At 47.3% G+C, this 24,053-nt stretch overlaps 1 protein-coding gene across 1 annotated transcript; it reads right to left on the bottom strand.

Moving 5' to 3' along the window:
- Window positions 1-1,616: 1,616 nt before the first annotated feature.
- Window positions 1,617-23,648, bottom strand: MDH1 (malate dehydrogenase 1). The gene is made up of 9 exons (XM_061559549.1): window positions 23,506-23,648; window positions 20,588-20,686; window positions 19,271-19,367; window positions 17,188-17,363; window positions 14,364-14,486; window positions 11,799-11,975; window positions 10,090-10,203; window positions 8,291-8,380; window positions 1,617-2,387 (listed from the first exon to the last, which is right to left on the bottom strand). Exons 1-9 carry the CDS (start codon window positions 23,506-23,508, stop codon window positions 2,259-2,261), a joined length of 1,008 nt encoding a protein of 335 aa, XP_061415533.1. The 5' UTR covers window positions 23,509-23,648; the 3' UTR covers window positions 1,617-2,258.
- Between the last annotated feature and the right edge of the window lie 405 nt (window positions 23,649-24,053).

Below are 24,053 nucleotides of genomic sequence, written 5' to 3'. Positions count from 1 at the left end.
AGGTCTGCTCGCCACAACCAGATGACTTTCGGAGAGTTTGTGTAATGGTGTTATTCCTCCTCCGTTGGAGCAGACTAGTGGTTTACTATGAGTATGGTCCAGAGTATGGGTTGCTTGGCCAGTCGTACTGTGGCTTGTCTTTAATTCTCCACTAAATTCCTCTCAATCGTTCGAACGACTGCACCTTCGATTAGCACGGTTGGCTACGTACGGTGCGAAAGAAGTTCAACACATACACATGATTCTTGGTCCATTCAATAATTTCGTCCAGCACCTCCCACCAGGACCCCTGATGCTCTCCGAAGACGTTCTGGGCCAGCCGCTGCTTGGGACACCTGTTGCTAGGGGCACCTGTTGCTAGGGGCACCTGTTGCTAGGGACACCTGTTGCCAGAGACACCTGTTGCTAGCCTGACAATTAGTCCTCGTGGCCAGGAACTAAACATTTCATTTTGCAATGCACGTCGGCATTTTGGGTACATGGGTTTTAAATTTTGCAGTCCACATTGCTCTGCGTCCATAATTTGGAATAGGTTGTGGGAAAAAGAAAAAAAAAAACTTTGTTTTGCCTGCACATCTACAGGTGGGCTTTCGATTGATACCAAATTTGTCCATGTAGCTTGAAAAAAGTTTGTTGAAAGTGATGCATACAAATACACACAATGCAAGATTTAACACATATAGAATACTCTAAAATGTGGTTTAATGTTTGGCTCACCAAAGCGATGGAAAAGCCCTATTTGACCCTCGGTAAAAGGTTCCCCAAATCATGGTCGAGGTAAACACGACTCCGTGTCACAGACCCCTAAAGCCTTCGCCAAGCGCTGCGAAACCACGGCCGTCGGCAACGCCGCTCCACCATACCCACAGCCGGGGCAGCTGGCGCCGGGGAGCACGCAACGAGAGAGTGGCGCAGAGGTGTCAACAGGATACACCGAGACAAAAATTACGAATCAATAGGCTGCGGGGGGGGGGGGGGGGCAGTGTAATTGCACTGGGAATCGACGGCGAAGCGAACGTGCGGAATGTTTAATTAATTTCCCAACTCGGGCACCGAGCGAGGCATCCAGGAGCGCACCGCTCAAGCACTTGAGAGCTTCTGTCTGCTTCCGCATGAAGAATGCAGAAAGCAAATCTTGCTGGTCACAGCTTACCTGTTGGCAGACACACACAAACTAGCTAGGATGCAGAGTGATTGGTTTTGTTACCCTTCAGCCCCCTAACCGCCTACTAAACATGTACATTTATACATGTTATGTCCTTGAAAGCATTGCTTATTCATATGTTAACAATGTGTAAAGTTATTAAATGGTGGCAGAAACTGTAACGTATACAAAGCAACGTGCCAACGGAAATGGCTAAGTTAGGAAATCAATTTCAATACTAGGAATGAGATGGAATCAATTACACTTCAATTTCACAGGATGAAATTGTCGATTTTGATAAAAGTTTCTTAAACCATTTTTAATATTCGCTCCCCAAGTCCCTGAAACAACCACATCGGTGGATGTGTTTGCCTGGGTCTCAACCAAGCTGATACCAAGGCACACAGTTCCATCTCTCCCTTCCTAGGACTCTGCCGACAGACATCACAATCAAGCAAGCGAGACACCGGGGGACACTGATCACACATTTATTGTATGTCATGAAGTGCAAGCCATTCCTATTACAGGCTGAAATCTGTGGATTCGAGGAGACTCGGAGACATGCCGACAGCTTCATTTATCTTAAGAGTACGCTACGAAACTTCAAGAGAATGCGAGGGAAATGTATACGCATACGAACCTCCGATTAGCACGGTTGGCTACGTACGGTGCAAAAGAAGTTAAACATACATACGTCTGTGTGTTCAGTCACTGTTATAGCGTACCAGTTGGTTCATGCTTCCGTTTGAGTGTTCACCACCGTGGTTGTACATTCAGCAAGATCGGAAGTGCAGGGGACATTCTACAGTGGCAGCGACTATGGGGCTCACTGCACTGTGCGTGACTACGATATCAAGCGTTAATCTGTACTGCTAATATCCTATGGCGCATCAATCAACCATTTCTCTCAGTTCCCTATATCCTCAATTCACACATTACGAACGTACACCACACGCTTTGTCCGTGCTTCAGGTGGTACCACCGGATACGCTTCATCGCCACGACCGTTGGGGAGGGTGCGAGGTGGGCAGAGGGGGTTTGTGGGAGGCATCAGCGGGAATCGAGGGGAGGGGTGCGGGGGGCAGGGTTTGCTTTGTTTTTACGTGGCGCTCGTTCACGCACTTTCAGACACGAACTCCAGGGCCATGTCGCGCTCCTCCACCAGCTCCTTGGCGGTTTGCAGCATCTTCTCGCGGGAGAAGTCGTTGATGTCGAGTCCGTCCACGATCTTCCAGCTCTTGTTCTGCGCACAGACGTCCGGAGAGGGGGAGAGGCGGGGGGTGAGTCACAGCGACGTTGCCACGGCACCGGCATCCAGGGGCAAAGTCTGTCCAGGGAAACGCTCGAGGTCGGGGCGTGCCGTCCTCGCGAACACGTCTGCACGCAGTGTCGTCGCCATAGCCATCGTTGCACATCCAGCCGTGGTGAAATAAGTTATCATGCTGACGCGCTCCTGCACGTAAGAGTCGACTGTTTATGCAAATTATTACATGGAAGTGCTACCTTTCGGCGGATGTAAAAAAACAAGACAAATTAAATGGTACAGACAACACAAAACAGAGATTAATTATTTTAATGAATCGTGTCCCCGAATCAAGGCAATGAATCAACTCTAAGGGGTAGACGGGAGAAAAGGGTGAATTATTAGATGCCTGGTGGCTGTATAAACTATAGTGGCAGAATCAGGTAAACCCATTACATAACACATACATGGATTTAGAAACAGATCCTTAAACGTGCAAGTTGATGCATGTAGTGTGAGCTTAAGAATTTTAATTGATGCATCCTTACACCCCAATTAATGACACCGACCCATACATACAATGCTTTGTCACTCGTGTCATTCATTTAATTGCTTCTTGGAAAACGGACCCCAATTATTAAATTATGATGCATCAGAGTGCACTCGGCACTACTGCCACATAATTATTATTATCATTGTGTTTTTAATTGGAAACTGCTTTTGCATGGGTGCCCTAACAACAATTTAAATTCAGCTGCTTGTAAAAGGCACAAATGTGGCCTCTGGGACTCTGCTATTTCCGTTTGGTGTCCAAAATTCGAAGGAAAGAATGCAGATTCGCGCGAATGTCAAGTCCACTAATGAGAAACCTCTTCTTTGCGATTGGTGTAACATACAAAATCGAAATAAAATTAGATAATTAAGGAGATCAAGATGACGGCTGACACTATCGCTTGCGCCGAAGGTCACGATTCAATGTGCAGGAAACGGCGAGTGCCAACGCGCGACACCTCCGTGGCATTCAAGCCGCCTACGCCACACACCAACTACCTTCTATTAAGTGCTAATTAGCGACTATTCATTGTTTTCTAAAGGACAAGTTCTAATCCAAAATAAATTGCCGGTCCACATGGGGTCCGGTCCCAATTAATTTGAACTAGCGGGAGTCAACCGTACACCAATTGATATTGCGGGAGGCTTAATTAGCGCCGCTAATGCACACGACAGTAACGACGTGCACCAGTACCCACCGCTCGGGTCTGTGGTGCGCCCGTAACTTTCAATGAACACTGGAAACCCAGCGGTGCCCCATTTGCACGCGGGGGAATTGGCTGAAACAAGCGCTTTCCAAATCGCTCTGCTTAGCAAAACTATTCCACCGCTCACAAAGTCGCACCCGGACACTCCGCCGTGTACGTCTCGCATGCCCACAGCCGTGCCGCTGTCTTTACTGTCCAGTAATAAACCTCGCTCAACACTCGCAGCCTGCAGATTACCACGCTTCCACAATGGGCAACACTAGGCCATTACAAATCAGTAGCTCTCATCTTGTAGGTACACACTTGTGTTGTGCGTCCCAGACTGCATGACAATAGTTGACAGAAGGTACCAAAGCATTCTAAAGGTGTCATTGGATTCACCTTGTATTTAAATGTACGGAAGTAATGTTGCAATGTCATCACTAAAGTGCTAATGTGGTACACACCTGACTGCAGGTTTTAAACAAAATTTTCCTATGAACCTTAAAACTTTTATCGAAGAGACAAAAATACAGTCTAGGTACGTGTTTACAAGACAAGGGATGAATATCATTTGAGGTGCGTGTCTTCCTTCAGCAATCAGATGATTGCATCGCCTAGACATAGGCAGGAGGTAGAGGTATGGAATGGGCACTTGAACAGGGGCAGAGTGGACAGGCAGGCAGCTGGCTCTTGCCTTGTGCACCTACAGACCCAACGGTTGACACTGTGGAAATTGAGGCGCGTGAATAATTGTGCTGTGAACATGTTCAGTAGGTGTGGGGTTAACTTTGTATTTTGCAGTAGTACATTCAGATGCGACGGAGAATTGGGAAGACGAAAGATAACTACGCATTAATGTTTCGCAGACTACCGAGATAAGCGGGAAGAAGAGTGGAATTTCAATTTCTCTGTATGAAATAAAACGCACTGATTCACGAGACTGGTGCAGCAGCATTTTTTTGCAAAAATGGCAACAAAAAAGATTAATATTTAAATTATCTGATACGTTTACTATGTATTAGAGTGTAAATTACGACTCAATTAAAAATATTTTGCGCATGAACAAACTCGCATGGAGAAAATTCCTGCCGTGCAATTTACTGGCCTATTCAATTTCTTTATCTCCGAAGAATTATTTTCAGCACATAAATATTTTTTTTACGCACATAACCTTACAAGCTTATAAAAAATAAGTTGGGTTTTATGGGTTTCAACAGATACACGTGATGTACGGAGAGCAGGAAAGCCATTACATTTTCATCAAACGTATGCAGCGTGGGTAGCAAGAGCGAGGAATCAAGTTTACACAGTGGCGAGCAGTGTCAACAGCGCGATGGACCTCACCATCGTGCACGTCTGCGTTGGGTCACCGAGTAATCAGTGTCGGTCGGACGTCTTGGCCTCGTGCCAACGTGGTCTGGGTGTGTGGCTCGCAATCGGAAGGCTTAAACTTCAAATCCTTTGCGTGGGTCAACCTCGCCCTTAATCTCTCTGGGGTCAATTAAATTCCCACAACTCTAAACTAAAACTAAACTTGATTTGAAGCTTTCGTGACTGCAGGAATCCATACTCTTTGGTTCTTTCGGTAAGTCACGTAGGTAGAAATAAAACAAAATAAATCACGACGTTTCGATAGCAACACAAGCCATCGTCTTCAGGTGAAAATTGCGACAGCTGCGATGTCTGCTGTGAGCAGCACGATGTCTGCTGCCTTGTGAAGAGAAGCTGCTACCAGCAAGAGTTTATATACGTTTTTGAGAACAAAGGTAGCCGAAGTAGTGTTAATGGGGAATTATAGTGTAAAGATAATAAATGGCGTGGCATGTTAAAGGCAATGAGAGATGAGCAAGTCGATGCAGTCATGCCGGTGGTTGCATGTCCATGTGTGACAAAAGCAGCCGTGTTAGCGATCCAAAAGATGGCCGTGCTAACGCGTTAGGGTGCGGAGCATGCTCCTGCTACGGAGCCCGCAGCTACGGAGCTTCGCTGTTGCGGAGCTGACTGCTGCCATGGATTTGCTGCTGCTGCTGCGAGGCTGGCTGCTGCGCTGCGAGAGGAAGACTGGTCAGACCAGGTTGCGGAAGCTGGTCGCCGTGCTGGTTAATCACCTCCTTCCAGTGGTTGCTCAGCTGAAACCCATCCCTCTCGGTTGAAGTTGTCTCTATGTTTGTATATCTGGATAGCTTCATGTACAAATCTTTGAAGGTAAACCGAAGGTTTGCAAAGTGGGTGGGTAGCTTTCCTGGAGACAATGTCTCAACGAGCCATTAGGCCTCCTCTCAATGAGAACATCCAGGAATGGTAGCTTACCATCCTTCTCCACTTCCATGGTGAATTTGATGGATGGGTGTATGGAATTGATGTGGTTGAGAAATTGGTTCAGTGCTGCTTGACCATGTGGCCAAATGACGAAAGTGTCATCTACGTATCTCTTCCACAAGGAAGGATGTAGGGTGAATGTCAGGATGGCATCTGTTTCAAATTTCTCCATAAACACATTAGCTACCACTGGTGATAGGGGGGATTCCATGGGGGTACCTTCATTTTGTATATAGAAAGTACCATTCCAGGTGAAGTAAGTGTTGGTAAGGCGACAGCCGCCATGTCTGCTCGCAGCAGACATTGCGCAATGGCTGTCGCGATTTTCACCTGAAGACGATGGCTTGTGTTGCTATCGAAACGTCGCGATTTGTTGTTTCATTTCTACCTACGTGACTTACCGAAAGAACCAAAGAGTTTAAAACTAAACTAATTACAATTTTCCAGGTAAGGCCCACTGAGCTATGTAGCTCTTTTTCAGAAGTGATTTGGACACAAATGATTGCCCAATTAAGTGGTTTATCATGTGGAAATTTATAGCGGCCAAATACTCCAAACGCGTTTCTAAATGTGGAGGGAAAAACCAGAGGACCCGGTGAAAAATCCACGCAACCACAGGAAGAACGTGCAAACGCCAAATATGGGATAGACTCCATGACCTCCAGTATAGCAGGCACGCAGTAGTTAACATCTCACCACAGCGACTCAATAGTGACTCGCCTGTAGATCAAGTTACCCTTGCCATAGAAATTCTGAATTTCCACATTAGCTCAGGAATGTAAAGGGATGAGCACGGCCCACCCGTTTGGGTGGGCGACCACTTTGATTTCAGCCTCAATCACAAGGAGCGCGGTGCGATGGTGTGGCTCTAACATTTTCTCTCGAGTCCTGTCCAGTCACAAAGGCGCTTATCATACACACGTTGGAACGGGGGGGGGGGGAGCAAGAGTTTTTTTTTTTAAACATCACTGTTGAAGAGAATGTAAGGGAAGAAGCAACACAAAAACACAAGTACTGAAACTAAAGAAGTTTGTTTTTCACAATGCTTCACATCTTATCTTTTCACAACACATGCACCCAATTCATGTGCACGGGTACCAGCGGACGAACACGCCATGAGCTGATGCTTTGTGTCAATGTATGGAACATTTTTGTCAATCCACTGCTGGATGAGGACCTCCCCAAGCCTCGCGGGTCACATGAACGTACTTTACCACGCTGGTCAGTGCGGCTTGAAGGTGGGCAGCACAGATGTTGGAGCACAGTACAGTACAACAATGTATTTTGCTGAACTACCCTCGGCAGCTCTGTAGCATCCTACAATGCCTGATTTATGCACAGTGGTAACCCACCCAATTACAATCCAGGCTCAGGCCTGCTCAGCTTCCATGGTCTGATGAGACTGGGAGTACGTTGGGTGATTTGGTCACGTGTTTTGTGGGGAGGCCTTGGTGCCCATCGCTTGGCTTGTCGGGCAGCCCTGGGAGGGAGATTGACGGCCAAGGCAGCGTGGCGCACGCGGGGGGGGGGGGGGGGGGGGGGGGCGGGGCCCTTCGTATGCTTCACTTGACGTGACAAGCGGCCCGTGCGAGCATTAATGTTTAATGCTGTGTGATCATCTTATTGAAGTTTAAAAGTTAATGAAAGCAGAGGACATATATATTTAAAAAAATATTCGTAGCCTTTGTGGATGTTCGACATCAATTTGAAGGTTAATGAGAAAAGAGATGATAAAGTGACTTTCAGCCACATCATTACAGTGCCACAGGACGTATGTATGTATAACTTATACTGGTAGGAACCTCTGGTTACACCAGCCCACGGGATTATTGTGTCCGTCCGTCCGTCGTGCAGGGAGGGGCTGGGTGCGGAGGGAGGGGCTGGGTGGGGAGGGGAGGGTGGGGAGAGGCTGGGTGGGGAGAGTGGGGCTGAGTGGGGGGTGGGAGGGGTGGGGCTAGTGGTGCCCTTATAAAACTCAATGTTTAATCTACTCACGCCGGCTTGTGCCCGCCGCCCTCACAGTCGGGCATATTTGCGGAATATACCACGCTGCCGTTGACCCTGGCCATTGACCGAGCAACCCAACGTTCCTACCAGCTCCCTCCGCAGGAATGTGTTTTCATACCGTACGTAGACAACCGTGCTAATCGCAGGTGCGGCGGGACGACAAAAATAAATGCACAAAAAGCAGTTGACACATGACCACACGAACATGTAACCTGCCACGCGGTCACCAAGAGACTCAGGCCAACAGAAACTCAACCCCATTTGCTCGAAGCGTGATCAGCGCTGTTGGCAGACCGCGGTGGTGACAAGACGCCGAGGGGCCGCCGCGACCCTCACCTTGATGACGACCGGGAAGGAGTAGATGAGGTCGGCGGGGATCCCGTAGCTGTTGCCGTCGGAAACCACGCCCATGGACACCCAGTCACCCTGCAACGAGACGCCGGACGGCCGGGTTACGTCCACTCGGCTGTGGACGCCAAAGCTCCACCGCTGCACACGTTTCATGCGTGAGACGACTTGGGTTCCGTACAAACCGCTCAATCACGGGGGTCGCACATATGGCTCGTACCCTCGATGCCTGCCAAGGATGCGTAATTCTGCTTTTAGAAAAAGACCATCTGGTCAATTTCACCCGCAATGCACACAGGCCCCCCCCCCCTCCCCCTTCCAGCACCAGATGGACTCAAATTCTAATTTACGGACACTATTAACAATTAATTCGGCTTTTAATCATATTTCATGTTTTTTTAGGGGGGGGGGCTGTGCAAACAAAGTGAAAAGTAGATAAACATTTGCCATTTTGAACGGCTGGCTTAAGACAAATGACGGCGGGTCCGTGGCAAAGTGTTCCGCTGGCCAAGTCTCAAACGCGGAGGCTGGCGCGTGGCTCCGCGCGCCCGCTAGTCTCACCCTTTTGCTGCCCCAGCGGGGGACAACACCTGCCGGGGCAGTTGTGCTTCGCATCTCTATCGCCGTCGGCTATCGCAACAGCTAACGTAACGTTCACATGAAGAGGCCACTGTTGGATAAGGCCACGCAACCGTGCGCGGATGAATTGACTGACGTGAGATTATTTACGCTCGCATGCATCGGAGATAACATTATTGTAGAAAAGGAGATGTAAAAACATCGTGCAAAAATATGGCCGAGATGCTAAAAATCATATCGTAAAATAGAGATTTGTGAATTGAATCGCGAACCCAAATCATGATCATCCGTCAAATCGTCAAGAGGTCAATCATCACATGCCCAGAGAGACCCAACAGTAAGGATCACAGAACATATGTGGTTATAAATAAAGCTCATCTCTCCAAACACTGACAAAATTGCTTTGTGTCTGTAAGGTTATATCACTTGCGAGATACTGACTCTAAGGACAGCCATAGCCTGATAGCGGGTTGCTTGCGTCGGTCCGTGGAGACTGCATTCAAGTTGAGACCGGGAGCTAGCGGTAACAAACCTCACTGACTAATGCACTGCCAGGAGCACGTCAAGCGTCCACTGATTTGTGTCGAGCGGCACAAATCCAGACGCCGGTATCACAGAGAGCACGAGGGAAAGGAGAAATAGCCGCGCTCAACTCGTCTCAAGATAAGATGCCCCTCCCGTGAAACAAGCACACAGGTCTTATTTACATCCTTGTCTAATTTTTGGCCAAGAGTTACTCTGTGAAGCACACATTTGTATGAATATTTGTTTAAGCGTATTCGCGTAATTGGAAAATGCACGAGCACAAGTAAATAAATCTCCGGTTTGCTGGTAATTATGTTTAATGCACTTATATTATAAACATAGTAAATTAAGTATATGCAAATTCACCGAGATATAAAAAAACACACAAAACCAGGCCATCAGATCACTCCGCTTAATTGGAGTGGAGCGCGATCATGGAGAGTGGGTGGAGTGAGCAAGCACAGGGAGTAAGTGGAGGTGGTGAGGGATTTAGTGTACGAGAAACGGTGGGAGTAGACGTGGTGAGCAAGTCTGGCAGCGGTGAGCGGAGGTGGTTGAGCGCTTGAGTATGGAAGCGGTCAGCGGGGGCGTGTGTAGGCGGTCAATTGGCGAGTGTGCAGGCGTTGAGCGGGTGTGTAGGTGGTGAGCGGGCCGTGACGGCTCGGTGAGTAGGCGGCGCACACCTCAGCAGTGCCGTGCCAGAAGCTGCGCATGTGGTCGCAGATGGCCTTGGCGGCCGACATGGCGCTGGAAAGCTTGCGCGCCTTGATCACCGCTGCACCACGCTGTTGCACCGTCTGCAGGCGACCAAACACGGGGGGATGAAAGAGCACACAAACATTTAATTTAAATCCGCAAAACTTTTTTCCCGGCGACACCGCTGCGAGCCTCGCGTTGCGTTTTAGCGGCCAGATGCGAGCGAGCGGGCGAGCGAGTGGCACCGGCCTCATGCGCAGATGGAGCGAGAATCTGTCGGGGCACGGAGCAGCCGTTGGAATGTCCGACTGGGGATCCACAAATAATGAGCGCCTTCGGATCCTCGCTAAAAAATCGTCCATCACGGGCTCTCGTGTACGGGTGGGTTCCGCGCACACGGGCGTGAGATGCCGACAAGAGTTGTGACCCCGATCCTTCCATATTCCGCTTATAACCATTATAGGATTACTTTGAATCTTCATGTTTACCTACTAATCCTGCACTCTGATATAATGAGTACCTAAACGATAAAATCATAAAATAAAATATGTATTTGTACTCACTGCAATATCTTACTCGCTTAGTTTGTTTTTACTGCGAGTCAATCATACGTATGTAAAAATATAAAACACTATATGCTTTGCACCAGCTATAGCTGGTTCACACACTCACAAGCAAGCTTGTAGCTGCATCTAGACACATCTATTTTCAATAGAGGCACTTATAGACACCGGGGCACAATATTTTACACAGAGGGTTATCAATGCAGGATACGCGAGGCAGCTCCACACAGGGTTGTCAACGCTGCTCCCACATGGCCAGCGATACCCCGGCACACAAACTGCGGTCCGCACAAGAGACTAAACCGGACCGCCAACAGACTCCGGAACCCAGACACAGTTGAAAGAAGGCGACAGAGTGCTCGAGGGTGGTTATTACGGCCAGGCGGTTGCTATTCAGACAAGTTTTGTAACGAGCGCTTGATGCCAATTGTTTTCCTATTCCTTAGTCAAAGCAATGCTCAAGGTCGCAACTAAGCTCTTGGCAAAGCCGGTTTGTTTCCCAGATATGGCACACACGGTGGAAATGCCCCGATACCGACTCGGAGGTCAGCGTTGAAAGGACGGCGCTCTACACGATGACGTTTGCAAACCGTTGTGTTCCGCCAATGGATGCGTTTGTGATGAAATGTTGGCTCTGCCTCTATGTTGGTGCCAATGTACAGCACAGGATGGAGACTATGCTGAAAAGTGGACAATTACTAGTGACATTCCCATAAAGTATCATCTAAAAATTCAATTAAAAGTCGTTGAAAAAAACAAGAGGCATTATTTTGAAGTATGTCTTGTATTAATTCTAGATTTGAAGCTTTCGTGACTGCAATGATTCATATTTTTAGGTTTTTCGGTAAAGTCACGTAGGTCAAAAAACATTAAAAAGTAAAATAAAATTAAAAATAAAAATCACGACGTTTCGGAGGCAACACAAGCTTCCGTCTTCAGTTGGTACCGTCACAGCCACGACAGCTGTATAAAGTAAATGAGAGATTGCAGAAGCCACCACTCCGTTTATATAATGGTTGGAGGAGGTGGTGGAGCAAGAGCCGCATACTTTTATTAATATGATAAGGTGAGGCTTAAGACTAAGAATAGACTGCATAACAAAGCCTGAGCCAATGGATTCGACAGCGACGTACCGAAATGAAGTCGCCCTTGAGCCATGCATCATCCTTCACGGCCTGGAAGACGGGCAGCTCCTGTCCGCCGACGTTCACGGTGGCGTGGTGGACGTCCGGGTACTGCGTGGACGAGTGGTTGCCCCAGATGATGGCCTTCTTGACGGCAGCCGCGTCAACGCCGACACGTATAGCCACCTGGGGGGACGGTGATTCGTTACCAAGGGTGGCGGAGTGGCTCAGAGATCAGAGCGCGAAGCCAAGTTATTTGAAAATCAAATAAAATTGTACGTTTTGTGTCACTGGTGCCTGGGTCGAGACCACAAACTTGCTACACTTGAGACCACAGTGCAACCATGGGTGGCTGAAACCCGAATTCGAATTCAGGCTGTTAGAAGTGCAGGCTCGTTGCTCTGACCTCTGAGCCACCTCACAATTACTTCACTTTATGGGCCACCAAAATAAGGAGCTCTAAAAACCGAACATTAAAGATGAATTGATTCACACAGAGCCATTTGTGCAGACAATAGGACTTCAAAATATTTTCCGATAGCAGTTAGATGTGTATGTGTCGTACGTATAAACATAAAGTTACAACTGCCGAAACCAAGAGTCTTTTGTCAATCCACCGCTGGATAATAGTCTCCCCACACCGTGTCAGTCACGGCAGTTGTTTGGACATCCTTCCACACACTGGTCAATGAATTATAATAGATGTCCAATGAGGCTTTGTGATGGCAGGAGGAGGAGGCCTGGGACTGAAATCAGTGGCCAAGAATCGAACCCAGTTCAGCGGATTCACAACGGAGAACACCACCAAGCACTGCGCCACCACTCCACTCCCATTAATATATAAACATACATGCATAATATTTATGCATTTATAACCCTAAAGTGATTATAGCTGTTCTGACAGACCTGTATAATTTATACATTTAATCTATTAAGTATTAAACACACACCATTTAATAAAAATAGCATTAGACGAATCACCATTTATAATATTATTAATGGAAAAGAAACAGTGTAACCTTAAACATTGGTATCTTAACCGTGTATCACTTTTGCCAGAGCAGCCAACATATTAGTCGTAAGTTCACGGGTGTTTATATTCTAAGCGTACAAAACAAACCAATAAAAACACCAGTCACTTTCAAATTGAGAAGACGTGGTACGAGAATCGACTCGCACACTAAAACCACTCTGTTTTCCAGCTTACAAATGGTTAAAGTGTTACACAAGTAATACAATTCATTATGCTCGGTCGGAGTCATCTGTCATTTTTTTTGTAATCTGCCATTTGTTCTGGAGCTGCGCCATATACGCCCCCCCCCTCACTGGAGAACCCCAGGGGGGAGGGGAAAGTGGTGGACCCTATGATTAAACGCTCCGTTCATCGCAGCACGGGACTCATCCCAATCAATGTGTCTGGGCGCCAGCACGGCGGCCACTGGGCTGGATTAATAACGGGAGATTCCCGACAACTCTCCCAGCTTTAGAGAACTGTCAAGCGTGCTTCTCTCTCGTGCTCTCCCCACTCCTTCCCCTGCCTCACGCTCTGCCTTCTCCGGTATTTCGGGGGAAGTTCCGAGTGTACCCATCCCGCGCATCGCATTCGTCAGCAAATCCATCTACGTGGTTTCCCCCCAAAACCAGGAGACGGTGGTGTGCAGTTTTGGCGATCGACCCTCCCCGGCGTGGCGCTGGCAATTCCCCAATGAACACACGAGCAGAAACACATTGTCTAAACCGCCGAATTGCATTCGAGTAAAATTGCGTTTGACAATTGCCGGAATTTATATAAAAAAACACAAGTGTAGCGGTGAAATAGAAATGAATGCCAATGTGTCGTGCCAGAGCTGCATAATGGATGGATGAAAGTGAACCACAGCTGTGGGAAACGCATCATTTACCCTGGAGCGGAGGTAAAGCATGCCTGCCATCCAAATGCCTGGAAGTGGGTTGGTGGCTGACAAAGATGGGGACGAACCACGTGCATGTGATACCCATATATCACGTAGTACAGTTAGTAGGTTTCTAATCTCGCCTTGTTTCTAAGGTTTTTTCGAAGCACTCCATTTTCTTCCCACACTGAAAATGTAAATACTTTATAAAAAAATATCGGCCAAACATTCCCAACAGGACCGTCCTATATTAAGTATTGAGACTCAGTGAGACTTGGCTGGCTAAACAATGATAATTCTTCTCACCAATCATAATTAGTATCACCTGTATTGTAATTAATGCAATATGACCGCAATATTTCACGATTGAAGTTCACCAAAGGACTGTATGTGTTCCCCACGTTACCCCGATTTTTCTTCATTTTACGAAACTACTCCTGCATCTCGCCTAAAAAAATGAGGCAAATGACAGCTTAGAAATTCCTAAAACGACCATAAATTAGCATGATGATCATTTTAAATCACGACTTTCCTACCTAGGTCAAAGGTCACAAACCCTGCATACCGTATGTCTCCAGACCGTAAAGATTTGACGTATTTACAGACTTAGAGGACAAATTAAGTTGGCGACAGTGTAGATCATTTATATTGTTGCCAATAAGCACGAGATAGGAGGGGTTACCTGCGACACGGCGCGGTTGTGGTCCAGGCGAGTGAGGCATGTGAAGTTCTCCCTGGGGATGGTGAGCGCGGACTTCAGGGCGATCAGGCAGTTGGTGTTCGCCGGGTTTCCCACCACCAGCACCTGCGCGCGCGCACGCACGAAGACACCGCGGTTACGCAAGGACCAGGAGAGCAGCGGCGGCGTCGACTTCAGCCAAGGGCTCCGACGCACGGAATGCGACGTGGCCCTCCTCTCCATTTCCCCCACCCCTCTCTTTGTAGCCCGGCGCCCGGGTCCCTCAGGCCCCAGTAAGATTGCACCGTGCGCACACTCGATAGCTACGCTGCCGACGGGGCCAAAGATGTACGCACGCACGTGCATCGAAAGTGAGCACCGCCGCGTGGCATGTTAGCAGCGGTGTACTCACCGTGCTAAAACTGAAACAGCATTCAAGGGGTTTAGCAATTACGGGCTCACATGCAGTTGCGCATGAAAAGTAGTGCTACTTTGCAAATTCCAATGGAATGACCAGCGGCACTTTTCAGATAGAGAATGCTGAGGTACACATAATATAGGCATGCGAATGAACAATAATGCAGAATAAAAAAAAAACTTCAGCTGCTAAAGATGCAGACTATATCCAGTTGCAAACAGGATAGTACACCTCCAGTGCCAACGGGCTTCTCTACTGTGTTTTAAGCAAATGATAATCAATCCATAAAGGTTTAATGTTTGGTTCATAATACTATGCTTACATTTTCAATTAGATTTTCATTTAAGTTTAAATTCCAATGATCCCTCTAGACCAGCGTTTTTCAATTCCAGTTCCAGGACCTCCCCATGGAAGAGGTTGGCATCAATACCAACCATCTTGATTGTGATTATCAGCTTGCAGTGTGCACTGGCTTATCTGGCGTATGAACATTAAATGTTGGGAACGGCGAAGAGGATGGCCCCTGGGGGTTTTGAGCAGTTTACAAAAGCGTTGCCCCACACAGCGCGACCTAACCGTAGCCCATTACAAAAGCCAACGTTTCTGAATGTCTGATGTCGCTGCACCCTCTGCTGGAGAATTAGTGTAATTGTACAGCCACCTGAGCTCCCGGAAGACACAAAATTTAAATACGGCTGTTTACGCACGTCGAATTGCTCTATAAAGCTCGAGTATGTTAATCGCTCCATTAAATTGTATTATAGTGTGAGAGTAAGGCTTGAATAACCTTCCACTTATTTGATGTAGTTTTAAAACGAAACAGAGACTCATTCAGTCTGCGATAATGAGATTTTCTATGGCAGATGAATGGCGTAAGGATGAATTGAACGCGAGTAATAGCACATGGCACGACTGGCAGGAAAGCCATCCGAAATTTGATCAACCGGAAAAATCTGTCGGGTACCATTACTGTTAAATTTAATATCATTACGATCATCTCCTATGGACGGTGTGTTATATGCGTGGTAAAATGTTAATGTCGCCAATTGTATTAACCACGTTTTATCATCCGCAGAGGTGGATCTTGATTTTTCGATAAAAACCGAGGTCAGTCTGTGGTGTGACAATTCCCACGCTACACGGACATCGCATCGTGCCTGGCTTGATGGCGCGTACGCCTGTGACCCAGCGCAACGAGCTTGCGAATGACAAACACATCTGTGAAACTCCCACGCCCTGCGCTGAGAGTTGGCAGAAGAGCAGTAATAGGATTTATGCACCCATTATGTGTGTAGACCTTAAGAGTCTTTCTCTGGGTACTCGTGCAAAGCAATTCCTTGTACAAACTAAAAACGCTCTATATAACGTGACTGGTCAAATTCAGTTCCCTCCTGAAAAGAGAGGCTAAGAGACTCAGTAAGTCTTTCCCGGATGAATTATTGTTATTAGTGATAGATTTTTCACATCCTGTGGCACTCAATCGTGGATAATGAGCAGCTGGCACCTGTCCCTCGAAATATAAATGATTAATTTACTCACGGTTGTTAAGTCAACAAGCAAATTTAATTAAAGCAAAATGTGACATCTACATTGGGGGCAGGTGGTGGAATAAACCAAACAAAACACGTGTGCACGCTTTTATTGGGTGCCCATCACAGCAAAGGCTGTGACGGCAGTACATGGAAAGCCCTCTTGGATAATCTACTGCTGGATGAGGGGGTCTTCCCACGCTGTGCGGGACTTGAGAAATATCTGACCATACTTCACCACGCTGGTCAGTGCGGGTTCATCAAGGCGGAAAGCATAGACGTTGGAGCATAGAATAGTACAATAGATTTTTCTGCACTGCCCTCTGCTGACGCCACTGGAGGACAAGGTCCACAGGTTTATTTTTATACAGATAGAGTTGTATTTTTCAGTGATTTCTTATTTGTCTCATGTATTATTCAAGTTCTAATGTATGTTATGTTTGTTCTGGCTATTTGCCTCCAGGTGAAATTTGCATATAACTGAATAGCAGGGCATGTGTAAGAGGAGGTGAATATATACTGTACAAACAATGGCCGTTCAAAAGCCAACCTGCAACATTTGCTCTCGCAAACCATTACCATAACGACAAGATGACTAGAACGTTGTGGAGTGGAAAAAACAACTGAAAATGGCCGTGCGAACTGATGTCACAGTTTGGAAAAAGCAGTCTCGGTATTTTCAAGATCAGAGCAAATAATGTGTCGTATCGTGGGCACCTTGGGGAGCATTTGTTCTGGCGAGCCTTTGACAGTTGGGCTCCGCGCCTTCTAATAACGCTCCAACTTTTTTTACCAGCGAGGCGTGTGACAAGTTACTTATTATTATTGTTGTGTGTAAAGGACAGGGTGGAGTGTGGGAGGACACACTAGCCGGGCACACCTTGACGGTTTTCTTGGAGTACTTGTTGAGCGCAGCGCCCTGCGACTTGAAGATCCGGACGTTGGCCTTGAGGAGGTCCTTGCGCTCCATGCCCTCGCGCCGCGGCATGGAACCCACCAGGATGGCCGCGTCCAGGTCCTTGAAGGCCACCTCCTCTTTGTCGGTGGCGATCACCTCTGCGCAGCGCGGCACGCCGTCGCGCAACGCGCACGGCACGGCATTAACAATGACGGCGGAAGGGTTAAGCGAGCGCAGAGAGGAGGGCGTCCGTTACAAAGGTGGCAAATCCTCCTTGAGTGTGGCGATCGGCTCCATACAACCCGGCACGCGGTCATGAAATGTACCCAATTTGATATGGATGATAACAACGTTGAAACGTGTGGCTAAGAACAGTGAAGGCCAGGTGCCGCGTCTCCTCCTGAATACTCACGCCCTGCCCCTTTCCCTTGACGCCATGGCGTTTTTGTCCCGCGTCACCTTGTGTCGTGTTTTAGTGCCGCCTCTAATTTAACAATGTTGGTTTTGAAATTGTTTGCATTATAAGCGTAGACTCCACTTTATTTGTGCTAGCTTTCAGATTGACTGTTCTTCAATCACACGATCAGGATTTATATCAATCACTGAATCACGATAATCTATATGTATTGTACAATATGTAGCATAGTATAATACTTACATTCTAATTGTCTCTTTATGCAAATACTGCTTTACTGCTCAAAGTAAATGTTTGGTCGTCGGACGATAAACGCATGAACGATTACAATACTTTACATGATATGCGTGCGAGTTGTTCCCACTTATGGGTGAAACAGACGGGCAGTGGTTACACCACTGTGCTATGGACTCGGCGACCCGAGTTCGATTCCTGGCCACGGCCAACACCAGTAGCGAGTGATATCTGAACCAGTCCTCGAGTGCCCATCTCCACCCTTCATCCAGCAGTGGATTGGTAAGGGCTGTAACTTGACATTTACAAGGAAAGTTTATTGGAATTAGCTCAGGGGCAACTGCCTGCAAGGCCGTGTGTTCACAATAACAATAAGATTACACGGAATGGCAAAGCAAAGGTCAGTGGGATGTTATTTGTCCGTTGAGTTGGCAAGTGCGAAACTATGGCTACGCAGCTCGAGCGAACCTTCACCCGCGATCGCGCGAGGTGCAATTCACACAGGATGACAGCAGCCTCGCTGCCTGCACGGAAACAATACGGGGGCCCCGTTGCGTCCTGAACTCGTAAAGCACAGCTCTTTCTGTCCATCATAAAGCGCAGATTGGCAGTACGACTAGATGTGAACAAATAGAGAAAAAGCGGCTTGTCCTTTGTAAAGTATATTCAAGGAATTCTTTACGATTAACCGACTATAAATATTTCGCCTTGCCTGTGCATACAACGAAAGAGACAAAGCGAGGCATATTTTCGACTTCTATGGTATGACGTGTCGCAGAGGTAAGGCCGTGAGGCGGCTTTCGTTGCCACTCAAGCAATCGCGAGTGAAGGTCGCATGACCTTCACTCGCGATCGCGCGAAGGTAAGCGAATTGTTTTGGGGCAACAAGAGACCGACGGACGTAATCCCGTGCTGGATGAGGGGCAACTCCATGTTGTGTCATACAGGGGGAATGTTCGACCGTAGTTCACTTAAATATGGGAATTAAATTGGAATACATTTTACATAAACCGTCAATTATAATTATCATCCATTTTAATTCAATAAATTTGCTTCTTACTCTCATGCATCTAATACTGCATGTAAGCATACACTATTTTCACATCATACATTTAGTATGTGATCGGTTCACGTAACCTCTGTATCCACAAAGGGCAAAACTGTACATGCTCAATGCCTCATATCCACAACATTAGAGCACTGTACATCCGTCAGGTTCCATTCTCCCTTTAACAGAACTTATTAATATCCCAAAAAATTGCAGACGAAAATTATTATAATTTTGGCAGAGGCCTTCAAGATTTTAAACTTCAAATGATGAATTCGGGCTGAGGCTGCCCACATGCGCTGCACATGCGGACTACGCGAGCTGTACGCATGTCAATGGCTCAGGGCGTGTGCCCTCTACGTGCGTACCCTTGAGGAGGGGCAGGGCACAGTCCTGCAGCTCCATCACCACTCCCTCGAGCACGCCGAGCATGGGCGTGATGTCCAGCAGCACCAGGGAAATGGGCTGCGTGGGGTCCACGCGGACACACACACAGACACCGGAGCGACGCGCGTTTTTACTGCCGAGACATAGGCATCGCTTCACAAGAGGTGACTTGGCTCCCATTCGTCCTGCACCCGCCACGGCGAGCGCCTGCTGCAAGGTCATTCCCAACCACTGGTGCGGCTTGGCTCGCGTCCCAGAGCCAAAAATACTAAATCTACAGCGTCTGCTTGAATTTTGCCAAGTCCAGATATGCATTCAAGTGGTGCAAATCTGCTAAATGAGACTTAAAGATGCAAAGTATTTTTTTAAAGTTAATTAAAAGGGTCTCACTGTTCAAACAAGCAATGCAGTTGCAATTATTGTCAATGGCAAACCTGAGCCCGGTGGTGGAAATTCCGCGTCCCCACGGCGGGGGCGAGGCTCAACACGGGATGACTGCCGTTGACTTGCCACTAATAGATAGTATTGTTTAAACGAGTCGAGGTACAGAACTACAAGACGAGAGACGTGTGTTTTTATTGTGCCATGTACAGTCCTTTTATCAATCACCTGATGGACATGGGCAGCCACATGCCATGTGGGTCATTTGACCATACTTCACCATGCTGGGCAGTGCAGGTTCGTGAAGGCAGGGAGCAGAGACTTTGGAGCATAGTGCAGCACAACAACGGATATTGCTGCACTTGCCTCTGATGGCAGCATTATAAAAAATAATTGTATTACAAATGTTTAAATTAATGAAATAGACCCAAAGGCTTAAAAATGCAAATATTAAAATAAGCCGGTGCTACCACAACACTGCGTTATTTATATGTAGACAGCACACCCCATCCAGTTAAATTTAAACAAAATGTAACTTGATCAGCCAGCAGCAGCATCTGGTCTTCACTGGGGCCCAAGGTGACCCCGGCAGCACGCCAGCTGGCTCGGTTCCGTCGGCACACACAACGGTGTGCGTACATCCCCACCTCTCCGACTTTAAACTCACACAACCCTTCGACGATTGCACTGGAATGAAAACCTTGATTTATTTTCACCAAGAGAGAGCACCTCCAAACGGTGTTTTTTCCCCCAAGGTAGACTTGCAAAGTTGCCACTGCCAACTGCTAATTAGCTACCACTTCAGTCTCTCGGAGACGTCGAGTAGGGTACTGCAATCTCCTGCTTGCGGCTCCACTCGGAGTCATCAACACTCATTGGAGTTTGTCTTTGGCATGACGAGGGCAGACCCTCCTCACCTGATCCTTGCCGAAGACATTGCCACTGGCAATGCTGTACAGGAGGGAGTAGGCGATCTGCCCGGCAGCGCCCGTCACCAGAACCTTCACAATGCCCGTCTGTTGGAAGAACACGCGCACGCACATCTTAACGATGCCCACAGTCGTTGCATTTAACGCTCTCAACGATGAACAACAACACAACTGATTTACTCAGAACATCCATAGCTAAAAAAACACCAGTAAGAAGTCAATAAAGAGCCAATGTGGTGCATATCATGTCTATTCAGGCTGACTTGGTGGTACTCGGGTTCCGAAGCCAAAAGTAACGCTAACAACAAGAGCAAGAAATAAACGTATTCCACGTGAAATGTATGCCTTGCTGACGAAAGGTGTTTTATTCATAAACACAAAAGTGGGCGGTGCAGCAAACCCATGGGTGTACTGTCCTTCTATGCTCCCACATTTATGCATCCCACCTTCAACCCACACTGACTAGTGTGGTGAAGTATGGCCAAATCCGTAAAGCGTGAGATGGCCCTTATCCAGCATTGTACAGGTACACACAAAATGTTCGCGCGAAGCTAACACCCTTTCTGAGATATCCTTGTGAAATGCGGTACTCACGAGGAGAATGCTAAAGCCTAACGAGTTCATAAGGCTGTGGTCTGGGGAGACGCTAATAATAGCACCAGCCACTTCCACGGATGAGCACGCCTGTGCACTGTGCGTAACCCTTGATTCCAATTAAATGCTTTCAAAAATCTGTAATCGGAAAATACCCGCATTGCCAAGTCATGCTTCGTGACCTTCGTCTGCAGGCAAAGAATGCGCACCCATGTTTGTTACATTTTAGCAGAGAATTTAAATCGATCGATTGTTCTATGCAACACAGATTAGATGGCCCACTGAACAAACATGTCTATTTACCGCTTAAAATACAGGTCAATTCCAAAAAAATCTGACGTGCAACGAGATGTAAATAAAATGCAAGCAGCTTAATAGTAACAAGCAAGGAGCGGTACACGCATTATCAGACTTTGCGTGCGACGTGGCATAGTTTGGGCGCAGGCAGGCTCCACCTACCTACCTGTTGTTAGTCAATCCAATCCCACCACTTGCCGTCTTTACTCAAACCCAATACTCATCAGTGTCTTTCTGGAGAATATAAATAACGAATGTAGAAAAGCAAAGTCTCCTACATATATGGCTCGCCACTCATCTCTATCTTACACAAGCCTCCGCAGCATTGATTGAGGACGTCAACACAATGGACCGGCTTTGTACAACTCCACCAGCAGTCAGACTTGCTTGAATCAATGCTGGCGAACTTCCAGATGCTAACTGCAAGGACCCCGTCTCGAAGTTATGGATCCTAATTCGACGCGAAATCATAAAATAGCTCAATATTGATTCGCGTCGTTTTGGAGGCTATAAATAAACCCCAGGTCTGCCTTAAACAGAGACGCCAAGTCCCAATGGGCCCTCGCCTAGGTGATCGTGTTCACTTCCCTCACGTAAGGTTATCATTTTTTTACAACTCTTACATCATAAACCTCGTTGCAACTCCGTTTTAAGATTAAGCTAGATACTGGACATAAGCACGGGGGAGCGTGAGCACATTTCTTTCTATATGGCGCGTGCTTATATCACGAGTTGTCAATTGCATTACCCCCCCCCACTACCGTGTGATGTGAAGAGGTGTTGCTGTATCATGATGCGGCATTGTATTGCTGCTGATGTTGGCACCCGTCCACATGCCCTTATATCATCCAATGACAAAGCAGAGGGTAGGACGGTCGACTTTCGACTTAACAGTGTATTATGTAATACGCCTCGACCGACAACGATGGTGTTCTGACGACAGATAGTAAAATTATGTGCGAGCGATTGTGGTAGAACTCAATAACCCAAAACAAAAGCTCGTTGTACAGAGAGTAATGCTCGCATTGAGTTGGAGGATTAAGCCGCAGACACAACTGTCAAAGAGTGGACTGTCAAATTATTTAATCAAGTCAGGATGGACAACACAACAAAGTGAGGAAAATCAGTTATCAAGTATTTTAGAATGACCTTTAGAACTGAAAAGGCATAATTTAAAACTAATTATATTGCTCTTAACATAAAGTAAATTTATAAACGAAATTACAAAACATAAATAACAACAGTTTTTGGCACTACATCCATCAATTACTAGTGTACATTTTTTAGATGCGCTAAATGCATGTACACTAACATTACACTCCAACGTAACGCTAAATAACACAATCAGCATGGGAGGAACGCGAGAGGAATTGCTTCAAAACATCGGCAATGCGACAAAGTCCACCGTTAACACCATCCTATGCGCCAACGTCTCTGCTCCTCGTCTTCGCCAACCCGCAGTGACCAGCGTGGTGAAGTATGGTCAACTAACCCCCGCACGGCCGTGGGGGGGGGGGGGGTTAGGATGAGGTCCTCTCATCCAGCAGTGGAGTGGCTTGGCGCACATGGCCCGATTGCGAACACGGGCGCCGATCAAAGGGCTGCTCCCATTGGCCAGCGCGGCCGCACCTCCTTACTATCGGGCCCTGCCATTGGTCGAAAGCGACGCCCCACGCCCCCTCCCCCCTCAGCCGGACAGCCGTCACCGCTTCGCGACACAAGGTCGAATATATTTAACAGTTGCAGCTCAACAAGCGCAATTCAACAACTGCAACTCAACGATGAACGCTAAACAATCGCACAGAGCAATGCACAGCGGCGCTGCGTCCGCGTTGAGCCGTGGCGAGAGAGCCCGCCACGGCTCAGCAGCGCAATTATCGTTCAATGGCAACACGCACCGAGCACCAATTAGCCAGCCGCTGTAATGAGGCAGGTCAGTGGACGAGTGTTTGTCTACGAGATGCGTTCAACAACTCTGTGACTGTGACGACGAGTGGTTTCGCAGCGCTGCTCACCATTGCTGCTGTAGGAGGAGGAAGAGTTGGAGTATGCGACTCGGCACGACTGCGGACCAAGGGCGACTGAGGACGGTGGCCGCGGTGCGTGCGAAGGTGTACGCGTGCGCGCTCCGCAAAGAGTCCTTGTAGTTCCGGCGCGCAAGAATTTGTTTATTTTTTATTTTTGGGATTTTTTTTTTACTGGAGACTGAACAAGATGTGTTTTAAATAATGCTTTGTTCACGTTAATGTTTTTTTTTTGCTTAGAATTAACGAGCTTTGTAGCGCGGATGGATACAACGTAGAGGTTGAAGTGCGAGCTTGCGTGGCCGTGACGTTGATGACGTCATTTCCGCGAGAAACATTACGCCATCTTACAGCAGTTAACACGCCCAGATGTGAACGTTTAATTACGGAACAATAATACAAAAAAGTGTATATAAAATTGTTGTTTTTTATATCGACGAGATAAAAACGCAAGTGTGAGTTTACATGTTTTAATAATCACAGAAACCAATAAATAACAAGAGTTTTCAATATCCCTGACTAAGATGGCGGCTCTATAT

This window comes from Lethenteron reissneri, chromosome 25 (genome assembly GCF_015708825.2).
Source record: "Lethenteron reissneri isolate LAM-NWPU_2019-01 chromosome 25, ASM1570882v1, whole genome shotgun sequence".
NCBI lineage: Eukaryota > Metazoa > Chordata > Hyperoartia > Petromyzontiformes > Petromyzontidae > Lethenteron > Lethenteron reissneri.
The sequence above is the reverse complement of the archived record's forward strand: the minus strand, read 5'-3'. Positions and strand labels throughout refer to the sequence as shown.